The sequence below is a fragment of the Humulus lupulus genome, chromosome 2, assembly GCF_963169125.1.
Source record: "Humulus lupulus chromosome 2, drHumLupu1.1, whole genome shotgun sequence".
Taxonomy (NCBI): Eukaryota; Viridiplantae; Streptophyta; class Magnoliopsida; order Rosales; family Cannabaceae; genus Humulus; species Humulus lupulus.
In genome coordinates, this window is record NC_084794.1 from 25357586 (window position 1) to 25370588 (window position 13003).

The 13003-nt window shown below is 38.4% G+C and overlaps 1 protein-coding gene across 3 annotated transcripts; it reads left to right on the plus strand.

Moving 5' to 3' along the window:
* Positions 1-6728: 6728 nt before the first annotated feature.
* Positions 6729-12754, plus strand: LOC133817525 (calcium permeable stress-gated cation channel 1). Of its 3 annotated transcripts, none has more exons than XM_062250074.1 (13): positions 6729-6863; positions 7197-7278; positions 8502-8852; positions 8978-9124; positions 9257-9392; positions 9519-9620; positions 10005-10124; positions 10236-10316; positions 10575-10915; positions 11036-11281; positions 11490-11814; positions 11928-12161; positions 12275-12754. In XM_062250074.1, exons 3-13 carry the CDS (start codon positions 8539-8541, stop codon positions 12518-12520), a joined length of 2292 nt encoding a protein of 763 aa, XP_062106058.1. In that variant the 5' UTR covers positions 6729-6863; positions 7197-7278; positions 8502-8538; the 3' UTR covers positions 12521-12754. The 3 variants fall into 3 exon arrangements, with proteins under 3 accessions (XP_062106058.1, XP_062106059.1, XP_062106057.1); XM_062250075.1 differs by lacking the exon at positions 6729-6863 and adding an exon at positions 6960-7015; XM_062250073.1 differs by lacking the exon at positions 6729-6863 and having other exon boundaries at positions 7024-7278.
* The last annotated feature ends 249 nt before the right edge of the window (positions 12755-13003 follow it).

The following is a 13003-nucleotide window of genomic DNA, read 5'->3' on the forward strand; positions in this document are numbered from 1 at the left end:
GTCCTTTTTAAAAGACTGGCTTGTATTAAATTTCAATTTTTACAAGTTTTGCAAAGAGGGTTAGCCACGTTGTATGGCTAACTACTTGTATATGTAAGGTTCTATTATAGAATCGCTCGTAAAGACATGATTAGTCCATTTTTAATACGAGATTATAAGGGACTGTGTGCAGCCAGTCGTTCTTGCCAACCATTGTGAATTTAAATTTACAAGTATTTGTTCATTACGTGTGTTGTTTTGCTGTATTACAAGTATCATTTTTCATACGAACAGGAATGTTCGAACAGGCCATGGTCAGGGCAAGTGACCAAGGACCTAAAGCTCCTCGATCACTTGGGGGGCATATAAGGCACATCGATAGCAAAGCATACTCGCAAGGTATGTAAACACATGAACAAAATGAGTGAAAGCATGCTACAGTACTTAGAGTATTTTTCAAAATTTATGTTTGTTAAATCATGCCAAAGTACAATGCTAAGTTCGGTCATACGGACAAATGTTATAATAAATAAAGATATTATAGCATCAAGATTTAAGCCTTTACACCGCAAGCATCGTTGCTTGGATGTAACTGTTCAAGTAAAAGGAAAAAGATTTACTGCCCGTGCAGCAAAGTTTAAAACGAAAATATATTGTCTTTACATCACGACCTGTGGGTCTTGTAGCCAAAAAGAAAGAAAAAATAAATAAAGAAAAATTTTAAGAGGCATTTGGGGCTGGAGGGTCCTGAGCAGCATCCTGGTTGGTCGCGTCCTCAACAACTTCTTCTTCTTCTACAGCAACAATACTGGGAGAGGCGGGGGTCCTCGCTCTTGCCTCCTCTTCAGCCAGTTGGGCAGTGCAGCGGGCCAACTCGGTAGTCCTGACTTCCTCCGAAAGATAGCTGAAGTCGGCACCCTGATTGTGTTTCCAGAAATTGTAGAAACATCGGAGCATCGTCCTCTTGTACCTCTCCAGATTTTTGGAGTTGTCAAGCTCCAGCTGCTTCACTTTGCCTTCAAGAGTGGCAATGGCCTCATCCTTGGGCTTGAGCGTCTCCTCCAGCCTTTTGATTTCGCGAAGATGGGTTATGCTGGAATCTCGATACTGCTGCCTTGACTTTATTGCAGCTTCCTTTGCAGCTTCAGCCTCTGACAGCTTAGTCACCGCAGCATCCCTCTCTCGAGCCATTGCCTCCAACTCCTTGGCATGCCTAGCCTCTGCAGCCGAAAGCTCCTCAGCTGCCTTCACCTGATGCCTCTCAGTGGCCTTCGCCTTAGCCTGCTCGATGGAAGCCTGGACACGGGTACGAGCAGTGATAGCAGACAGCAAGGCCTGTGAATAAAGAAAAAAAAAGTTAGAGCCTGCCGTGAAGAATAAAAGACTAAGGCTTAAGAAGTGAAGAAGTACTCACATTGGAGATTTCATTCAGGGCCCTGTTCAAAACCTGGTCGGCCCCCATGCTTTCAGCCTCGACCATTGCGTCTCTGACACGGTCACCTTTACTGATGCGTTCAAGGCGATCCTTGGCCGATTGAAGGGCACGGCTCATGAGTTTGGCCCCGAGAGCTTCTTCATGGGTAGTTTCCTCTCTGGCAGGCGCAGCCGGAGGATTTGGCGGGGATAGAGGGGTCTGCTTCTCAGTAGGAGCTGGAGGATGGACAGAAGTTTGCCCAGTTGGCGCGTCCTTGGGAAGGTCTTCTGTTCGACCCTTCTTGGCTGGAGGACCTCGGCTGGATTCACCAGTTCTCCTTTTGGACCTCCGGTGGAGTTGAGGAACTTCCTCCTCCTCCTCAGCCTGATACATGTCAAAAATGTTGGGAGTGGCCATGTTTGCATGCAAGTAAACACAGGAAAATGATAAGACAAGAGGCAGGTGAAAAGTTATTATACAACAGAAAAGAGGTAACAAAGTGAATACCCGAGCTACAACCACTGGTCGCTACACTATTGACTCTATTAGTCATATACTCATTATCTGGCATGAAGAAGTCTGGCCCTAATTTTGGAGTATATGTAAAGTTGCCTTCCCCGTCGAACAAATGACAGGGAATTGGCAAACCATTTAAAAGTAAAATAGTGTTACCGTTCTCATCAGAGGACTCTCCCAAGTCCACAGCTGGCTCTTTGGCCTTTTTTTTCCCCTTGCCTTGGGGAGCAGAAGGCCTTTCTGTGGAAGGATTGCCCGTGGGCTCCCTAATAGTAATCCCCGTTGGCCTCCTCCTCCGAGGAAACACAGGAGGTTGCTGCTCGGGAACCCCCTCGGCAGTGGCTTCGTCCACCACAGACCCTCTAGTTTCATGGCGAGGAGCCAGGAGGCCAGACAGCCTCAAGTTTTCTTCAGTCACCAGGGTCTTGACGCTTTTTGCTGCGTCAGAAATCCTGGGCAAAGTGTTGGACCTCAACACCATGTCTGGTGTTGGGGTCGGGCGTAACCAGGGGCCTGAAAAACAGATTACAGTTTAAGAAAAATGGAAGGGAACACATCGACGAAAAGTATCGACCAGTTGGAGACAAGCACTTACCTCCTCGGGTGAAGGCCAGGTTGTTGCTGGTTATGTCCGGGGTAAGGGTAAGGAAGTACTCCTTATTATACTGCCCCGCATTCGAGATATGCGTAGTGTCACTAAGGAATGTTCGATTGGTTTCCTGGTGACAAAAATGGAAGAAACCCGTTCCGTGTTGTTGCGGGTTAGACTTGAGGTCAAAGAGATAGTTGACCTCGTGGGGTGAAGGTTCTGGCCATTTATTAAGTTTATACAGGATATAGAGTGCGGCCAGCATTCTATATCCATTTGGAGTTATTTGGAAGGGAGCGACACCGAAATAATTGGCCACCCCCACAAAAAAGGGATGAAGAGGGAGATAAGCTCCCGCCTCAATATGATACCGAGACCAGGCGCTGTTTACACCTCTAGGGAGGTTAGCCCTCTGGTCTACGGCAGGACGTATAATGGAAACCCCTGTGAGAGGGAATCTCTTGAAGCAGTTGGCAATCATCCGAAGAGTCACTGAACTGGCCGGGGAAGTATACCACTCGACATCAGGCAAGTTCTGATGGCGAGGGCTGGCCCTGATTTGGATATTAGGGTCAGGAGCAAGATTTTCTCGACCACTGGTCGAGGGAGCCCTTGCCTGCGAATCAGGACGAGCAGAAGAATTTGGGTTGTTTTCAGACTCGGGTCTTTTCTTGCCTGAAGATTTGGAACGGGCCATTGGAGGAGAAGAATGGGGTCTGGAAGAGGATCGCGAAAAATGGATCTCGTGGACACAGTCAGCTGGTTATTCTTCTCCCTCGAGCAGCTGAGCGAGAAGGTCGTCGTCAATAGGCCTTTCACCTCCCCACAAATCTGGCATTAAAGTCTGCATACAGAAGAATGGGGAGGTGAGAATAGAAAACTTTTAAAAGCTTTTTAGAATAGCGCTGGTCGAGTATAAAAGTTAAGCTTTTATACAACAGCATTCTAACAAAAAGCTAAATTTTTCTACACGAAAAGTTTGAAAAACGGATCAAAGGGTGAAAGTAAAAAGTTTTCTGAAAAAGCTTTTTCAACTCCCCTTAGGACGGGAAAAACTTTTTTTTTCAACTAGCTTAAAGATCGAATTTTTACTTCGATTTTACGTCCTAAAAAGCATGATCCTGGATTTTAAACTAACTCGTAACTCTATTGTGCCTACAAAATATTCTGTCTACAAGCGTCTCAAACCAGAAACAGATAAAACTCAAACAGTACACATTCAGAAGCATGCACCACGAAAAATTAGAAGCGTGGGAACTCGAAAACTTACCAAGAAAAGTGATCGTAAAGATGGAAGAAGGGTCTTCGGAGATCAAGGGGCTCTCGGACGGGGTCCTGAAAGTACAGGGGGAACGGTCTTCGGGAACGTTAAGAGCTCTGGATTTTAGGTTTTCTGGTGAAGACGATGGCGTGCGTAAAAAGAAAATAAAGATTTCGAATGTCTTATATAAGTTTGTCTGTGGCATTAAAAAGATGTAATCATCAGTTTCCCTTTTTTCAAAATATGGGGAAGCGGGGTGGCCATCAAAATCTTTTCTGGGGAACCGAAAGGACATGATTAGACAGAAGAGGGTTACCTTTTTTCAAGAACACACGAAGGGTTCTGACACGTCAGGCGGGGTTACCGAAGAGTCGTTCGTTCAAAAGTTTATTTACTGCTCGTAGTAAACAAACTTGGGGGGCAAATGTTATCCAAAAAATTAGCATTGGTGACGTGGAAAGTGATCCCTGGACACGTGGCTGACACCTGGAAGCGTTCTACTAGAGTATCGACCAGAAGACACATTTGAAGCAGTGCGAACCTGCCTTACCTGCGACCAGCCTGGTCGATGGTTCCGCATACAAGGCAACATTAATGGGAAGATCTTTGTGAATCCCGAATTTATCTCACACAATCTCCTGAGTATCCGGTTATTCAGGAAAGAATATCTGTAACAATCTTTTGTAATCCCCCTTGAGCCTATAAATAGCAAGAGATAGCTCAAGGGAGGGGACTTTTGGCTTTTGAATCATTCGAGACTATAGTAATTCTCCTAGTAATATTGTATTGTTCTTCAGAGATTAGTGAAACTCATTGAACCCAAGTTCTTTGATCACTCATCTGATTTTTTATATCAATATCAACCTAAGTGGACGTAGGTCATTACCAGATCCTGGGGCCGAACCACTATAAAATACTGTGTCTTATTTACTTTTGTCATTACGTTATTCTCATTACTTTCATTAATATCAAGCATATTCTGACTCCGTGTCAGTTGGCCAAATCGTGGGTCAACAGGTATCGTTTACAATAATCAATAGAAAGAAAATCTTAACATAAACTTCAACTAAGGGTCTAATGAGGTACAAGCAACCTATCTTCCAATGAGTGCGAAGTAAACTATGTTTCCTTTCCAAATGAGAAAATGACAGATCGACCCCATCAATTAAATAACGATCAACCATGCCCATGAGTCCCGACACTAGAGATCGGGAAATCACGTAACACAGGGTCAATAAAAATCGAGGAATCTCCAAGATCTGATAGCCGAAGAGGAAAAAATTGATCCCTTCGCAGAAGCGCAATGAAACCGTCGATGTACCACCAACCACCCAAAAGAAATCAAAGTCAACCTCCCCTAACCCCACTAATCTAGCAGGGTGAATGAAATCCACCTTTATTGTGAAATTAAAACAAAGCAGAGCCAAAAAGACTAGGCACAAAAATATAGGAATAAAAAAATTGAAAACTAAACAACATATTCTCATACGCCCCACTACCCACTAGCGACACCACCAGCCCCCAATTCAAACCCATGGCTTCAACCCCCATTGGCAACACAGGCCACCAGCCCGTAACATTACCGAAGAGAGATCTTGCGCAGGCTCTGAACGCTGTCTCACCCAAGCGAAGTTGAGCGACAGACAGAGAAGATCCCGACCACCCTAGCAAGATAGCCACAGATTGAAGAGATTGTCAGAGAAGAATAAGACCAAGCAAAAAACAGTAACGACGGATCAGTGAGGAGGAAGAGCAACGAAGAGCTTGCTGCAGAATCAATAAAATCCCTCAGTTAGAGCCCCACTAGAACGTGAAAGGAGAACCAGCGAGACCTAAGCCGAGTCCAACAAATCTGAATGTGGGCGGTGCACTATGGTCTTGAGAGAGAATTAGGGTTTTCGATATATAACTCATGCCTAGTTTGGGTTTTAGAAGGTTGCTATTGTTGTTGTCTACAAGAAGTTAAAAAATTATATAAATAAAATTATAGATATATAAAAGCTTGGTATATGTGTTACACCTTTCATATTTAATCATATAATTAAATTAGCTTTAAATATGAACCTAGAAAGGTCCTCACATGCATTCATTTGACTTTTGTTGTTCCTACCTATGCAACAGTCCATTTATATTATCATTTATGAATGAAGGTTCTCTTCCAAAATATATATGATCTCGTATCTCATTAAAAAAAAAAATTAATGCTTGATAACGATAGAAACGGATACGAATTGAAAACTCATAATGTGTAGACATATTTTTATTTGTAAAATAAATATTGATTATGACAGCACGTCAAGGAAAAAAGTATGTAATATAACATGCATGAATCTATTCGTTTCTCATCATAAAAAAACACTATTCGTTTCCTATAATGACTCAAAATAGACAAGGTATTTTTCTTTTAATTATTATTAATATTGTTTTTTTTTATATAAAAAGCAACGTATCCTAAAAAAAAAGATCAAGGTGGATAATTTTGCATCCTCCATCAAGTTACAAAAAAATTTATTTCTTTATATACCAATACCATAAACCGAAGTTTGGTATAACAATTAAGAAATAATATCTTTTATATATAAAAAAACTTTAAAAAAATCTTCATTAACCGAAATAATAATGTGAAAAGAATAAATTGCGAAAATTTGTAAATTATACTCCAAATAAATCTGCCTTGATCAGAAAGTTAGCCACAAACATAAATATTAATATTATTATAAATAATTTTGTCCCAAAAAAACATTATTGTTATATAAAAAAAAGCAACTTGCCCAAACTCTCTTTTTCTGAGCTACCTAGATATGGGGCCACGTGTCAAAAGCGCGCAGTCATAACAGCGCGAATTCCATACTCGTATGAATTATGACACAACATAAGTAGCCGTTGGAATACAAAACATAAGAACTTTTCATTTGTCTTTTTTGTTTTTGTTTTTTAAATATTTATTTCTCTATAATTTTTTTAATAGAGAATGGAAGTATTTTTACAAAATATTTTGCCGACAATTGGATCATAAATTTCTCTCTCAGTTTGTTATTTAGTTTTTTAACATATAAAAAAAAAAAAAAACCAGAAACGTAAGCGACGGTTAGTAAGCAAGCGAGGTGACACCTCAGTCCACTGTAGTTTTACTATATTTTATTTATTATAATATAGTTAATAATTATCCCTGCGTTTTTTTATTATCTTACTTCAACGGACAAAGACAGGGCATGATCATGAACGACTATATATATATTATAATATATTGGGAAATGTATGTATGTATGTAAAATGTATATACTATAAATGATCTATATCCATCTCTGTTAATGGTTTTGGTTTAACTTTCTTGGATTCGTTGAAGCTCAAGGACGATTTGGTTTCATCATCTTTTAGATTACCTATTATATTTTTCTCTTGCTACAGAAAAAGTCTTACTTTGAGTTTTGACTCAGATTGGACTTCACCCATTTCGTGGAGAATAGTGACACAAGTTACAGAGCCTCCTCTCTGAATCTGAGAACTTGAGCCAAAAAGGTTTGTTTTTTTTTTTTTTGGTTGGAGAAAAGGAATTCGAGGGATCTAATGTGGGTTGAGAAAAAGGAAGAACAACAAAAGAAAAACTTGTGTTGCTTTGTTTTATGATAGATGTTTTGTGTTTGTTTGGTTGTATAAACTTTGTTATAGCTTTTGGTTTGTTAAAGAAACGATTTTGAGTTTCTGGGATTTTCAATTTCAGATCTTTTTGATGTTTGGTTGCCGGGAAAATGATTTTCTTTTGTTTTTTGCTAACTAGGAAAGGAATCTGAGGTTACTTTTAATGAGTCAAGTTCTATGTTTAGTTTGTCACTTGAATTTGATTTTCATTTAGAACCGCATTTACATTTCTCGCAAAACGTATTTTGTTTCCACATGTCCCTGCTAAGAATCTCCAGCTCCATCATGACTCCATGGCCAAACTCAGAAGCTTCAAATCCCCAAACCCAGATTTTTCAGCTCAAGAACCCAGAAGCTTAAACCCTCTAATAATCTTTCGTTTTTTTTTGTTGATTAAAATGGGAAATGGCCTTTTATTTGTGAGAATTGTGAGTGGCAGTACTAATTATAAATTATAGTTATATATTGTTTGTGAAATCATAATGTGGAATATGTTTTGGGGATTTGATTTATTTTGTTTTTACTTCATTTATTTTAATTTGATTTTGTTTTTATTACTTTTCTATTTTAAGATTTTAGAAGAAAAAAAAATCAATTCATTAAAAGAAAGGGTAATTTAGTCATTATAAAATAATTATTCAGCAAATTTAACTAGAAGGTACTCTTTTTTTTACCAATTTTCAAAACAGTCACCCAAAGGGTATTTTTTATGACAAGAGATACCAACTCTGCATTTCTGTTAAACAGAGGGTACCGATTATGCATATTCCCAAAAGCACTTGAACTCAAAATGTCAAAAAGAAGCACTATAAGTCAATTTTTTATGGTCATCAACCATGTTTTGTTTACTATGCTATATGGGTTATTTTCTATGTTAATTATTGGCAGAGATGACTTTGGTTCATGTATCTACAAGAACCTTTACTGTCAGTCTTTTTTCAACATGACCCGTGTTTTTTTTCTGTGCAAATATTGTTCAAGTTTTTCAAGTCCTTGCAGTTTGTTTCATATAATATAAATGACTGGACCAAAATCTTTTGTGATGCATGTGGGTTGATTCATAGTTTTCAAGCTCATTTCCTTTTTTCTCTTTTTGTCTTCAGTTTACAGAAGAACCCTTTAAGTCCTTGAAGTGGAAATATGGCTTCTTTAAATGATATAGCAGTTGGAGCAGCCATAAATATACTCAGTGCATTTTTTTTCTTCCTGATATTCGCCATACTCCGGATTCAACCGGTCAATGATAGGGTCTACTTTCCAAAGTGGTATCTTAAAGGGTTAAGGAATAGTCCGCTGCGCGCGGGTGCATTCATAAGCAAGTTTGTCAATTTGGATTTCAGGTCTTATGCCAAGTTTCTGAACTGGATGCCTGCTGCATTGAAAATGCCAGAGCCTGAACTCATAGAACATGCAGGATTAGACTCTGCTGTTTACTTAAGAATTTACTTGATTGGGTAAGTTTGTTTATTTGTTCTGAAGTTAAGTATTTCTCATGGTCCTCAAAGGCTCTTTTACTTTGTGAAAACATAACATATTTTGGCACTGGTATCATCTGATTATGCCATGTTTCGAACTGCAGGCTCAAAATTTTTACTCCTATTGCCTGCCTGGCTTTTGCAATCATGGTACCAGTCAATTGGACTAATGTCACCTTAGAGCGTTCAAATTTTACCTATAGCAATGTAGATAAGCTTTCCATTTCAAATATTCCTCTTGGATCACATAGGTAAACAACTTGATTCGGATGCTAATGTTTCTTTTACTTTAGGGTGAACTTATGCACTTGTTTTACAACAGCCTAGCCTGCAATGACATCTAATTAGATATTTTTAATGTTTTCTTATTGCATTTGTTGCAGATTTTGGACACACTTAGTCATGGCTTATGCTTTTACATTCTGGACTTGCTACATATTAAAAAGGGAGTATGAAACAGTTGCATTAATGAGGCTGCATTTCCTTGCATCAGAACAAAGGCGACCGGATCAGTTCACAGTATGTTGTCTCTTTGTATAATCAAGCTAATATAATATGCCAATTATTTCAATCTAAATTGTTATATTACAACGCAGTTTTCTCACTGTATATTGCTAAAAGGCTGAGTTTAATTTTTTGCAATAGGTACTTGTTAGAAATGTTCCACCAGATCCTGATGAATCAGTTAGTGAGCTTGTGGAACACTTTTTCCTGGTCAACCATCCAGATCAGTATCTTACTCATCAGGTTCGATTTTCTTGTAATTATTCACGCAAGTAGTTTACATAACTGTGCATGCTTACTTTTCAACACCTTTTCCTCCCCCTTCTGCGTATGAACTGAGACTTGTAGGTTTCTAACCTAAACTTGACTTAGTTCATTCTTGGTTTCATTTCGATGAATTTTTAATACCATGCACTGCCACTTATTTCTTTTTAAGGTAAACAGTAATTTGTTTGTGGGTCGCAGTTTCATGTACTAATTCCCTAATCATATTACCATTCCTAGAAAAATTCAGATGTTTGATTTGATACTTAGTTCAAAATGTTTCCGTATTATAAATACGTTTGCCATAGTAGTAAATGAACTTCTGTATTAGCATTGTTATGTACTGAATTATTTTGCATGCAGGTTGTTTGCAATGCAAACAAGCTTTCTAGTTTAGTCAAGGAGAGGAAAAAAGTGCAGAATTGGCTTGACTTTTATCAGCTTAGATACCTCAGAAACCAATCTAAGAGGCCAATTGTGAAGGTATTGTACTGCCAAAACAGCTAGCTGGTATTTCTCAGTTCACAAGTTTTGTTGAGAAATGCCATGTGACATTTTACTGTGTCTAACTCATGACAAATTATTTGTGAGCAGACTGGTTTTCTTGGTCTCTGGGGGAAAAAAGTAGATGCAATTGACTTTTATACATCAGAAGTTGAGAGGATATTAAATGAAGTAAGAAACTATCTCATTGTTTTTTACTTATTCTGATTTTAAATTAAGAAAAACACTCTTACCTACTTTTCCAACATCATTTGGCTCTTTTAATTTTTTTTCAGGATAGATATATCCAGATTCATGCACAACACTGATTTATCATACTTTTCAAATTTGATTTCATTTAAGTAATTCATTTAGTTGCAGAATAGGAATAACTGTGCATGCACTGATCCAAAATCATGCCTGATTTTCTATTTTCCAAATGAACATCAGATATCCTTTGAGAGAGAAAGGATTTCAAAGAATCCTAAGTCAATAATGCCAGCAGCTTTTGTGTCATTCAAGTCTCGATGGGGTGCTGCTGTTTGTTCACAGACTCAACAATGCAGAAATCCAACCCTATGGCTGACTGAATGGGCACCAGAACCCCGTGATATTTATTGGGATAATCTGGCGATTCCTTATGTTTCACTCACAATTAGGAGGCTTATTGCTGCAGTTGCCTTCTTCTTTCTTACATTTTTTTTCATGATCCCCATTGCCTTTGTACAGTCCCTTGCAAATATTGAAGGTATTGAGAAAGCAGCCCCATTTCTGAAGCCCATAATTGAATTGTGAGTACCTCCTTCATACATTACACTTCTATGGTTTTCTACTTTAAATGCACAATTTCAAATGCCACTGAGAGAGAGAGAGTATGCAAACTGAGTACTGACATCATCCATTTTATGCAGGAAATTTATAAAGTCAGTTATACAAGGTTTCCTTCCCGGAATTGCTTTGAAGATTTTCCTCATTTTTCTACCCTCAATATTGATGTTCATGTCCAAGTTTGAAGGGTACAGCAGCATATCAAGTCTCGAGAGAAGATCTGCGGCTAGATATTATATTTTCCAGTTTATAAATGTATTTCTTGGGAGCATAATCACTGGAACTGCATTTCAACAACTGGATAGTTTTATACATCAATCTGCAAATGAGTATGTACCAACTCCACACTTTTTTTTTTCAAATGGATAATAGTTATTTTGTTGACTGGGAAGCCATTTCATAAATCCATCGACTCAAATTTGAGAGAGAACACAAAATTATCTTTTGGTCTGGTAATCATTGCAGATTGTCTTAATGAATGGCTGCAAATCATTTTATAAGCTTTCAAGTGCTTAATGGTTACTCTACTATGTGTAGGATTCCAAAAACAATTGGTGTCTCCATTCCTATGAAGGCAACGTTTTTCATAACCTATATTATGGTTGATGGGTGGGCTGGAGTTGCTGGGGAAATTCTAAGGTTGAAACCTTTGATTATGTATCACTTAAGGAATTTCTTCTTGGTGAAGACTGAAAAGGACAGGGAAGAAGCAATGGATCCAGGAAGCATTGAATTCAACACAGGAGAACCTCAAATCCAACTTTACTTCTTACTTGGTCTTGTTTATGCAGTTGTGACACCATTCCTACTTCCTTTCATCATCATTTTCTTTGCCCTGGCATACATCGTATATCGTCATCAGGTTAGTTTGAGTTTGACAACTGAAAAGAGAAAGATGATTTCCTGTTTTTACTTTGGCGGTTTTTATTGTTTAAGAAGTTGTCTAACTTGAATTCAAAATCTTGCATGATCTAGATCATAAACGTCTACAACCAACAGTATGAAAGTGCTGCAGCATTCTGGCCTGATGTCCATGGCCGCATAATAACAGCACTTATCGTGTCACAGCTGCTTCTAATGGGATTGTTGAGTACAAAAAATGCTGCTCAATCAACTCCACTACTCATAACGCTCCCAGTGTTGACCATATGGTTTCACAGGTTCTGCCAAGGCCGGTATGAGCCTGCTTTTGTCACACACCCCTTACAGGTTGGTCGGTTTTCGACACTTCAGTCATTTACATGGCATTTCACATTGCATATTTCTGAATTCCATAAAGTTAGATTCATAATCTTGTTCATTCTTTTGGTGGGGGTTCTCAGGAAGCAATGATGAAAGACACACTGGAACGTGTAAGAGAGCCAAACTTGAACTTGAAAGCCTTCCTTCAAAACGCATATGTCCATCCAGTTTTCAAGGGGGGAGATGATGGTAGTGAAAGTGAGGTGTCTTTAGAAGACTTGAAGGAGGAGCCTGCCATGGTGCCGACAAAGCGTCAGTCCCGGCGAAATACACCAATGCCTAGCAAACAGAGTGGTTCATTAACCAAAGTTGATGACGAATATTAAACTTGTTATTATCTCTGTATATTTTTCCTTTTCTCTTTATTGGCATTGTAAAGAGAGTGTAGCGAAATAGATTTAGACGAGTTCACAGTGTAGTGAAATTGAAATGGTACAAAGATTTTAGGTAGGAATGTAAAAGAAGTTCTTGTTGGAAATAGATCAACTGTTTGATCTTTTTTGGTTCCTTATTTTTAACTAGGAATGTCTCAAACTATTGGTTGAATCTCTTCTTCGATCCTTTCCAGCTACATTGAAATATCTTTACCAGTGACTTAATTTATCATAACTAATAATTTCATTTATATTTAAAAAGTAAGTGTATAATTTGCGTTTTCGTTGTTTTTATTAAGCTCACATTTGTCTTGATCATAAATTTTTGTACTCCATATAGGATACCGTAATAAGACAAGATACAAAATGATAAAACTCAACCCAGGTTTTTATTCTTTTTATACATTAAACAAATGATCTGATCAATTTGATCTA

Excerpts from the sequence above, each read along its gene's own strand:
- LOC133817525 (XM_062250074.1), top strand. The coding sequence starts at position 8,539 with ATGGCTTCTTTAAATGATATAGCAGTTGGAGCAGCCATAAATATACTC. Across the intron at positions 10,916-11,035 it reads CTGAAGCCCATAATTGAATT|GAAATTTATAAAGTCAGTTA; the intron begins GTGAGTACCTCC and ends CATTTTATGCAG. Across the intron at positions 11,282-11,489 it reads ATACATCAATCTGCAAATGA|GATTCCAAAAACAATTGGTG; the intron begins GTATGTACCAAC and ends TACTATGTGTAG.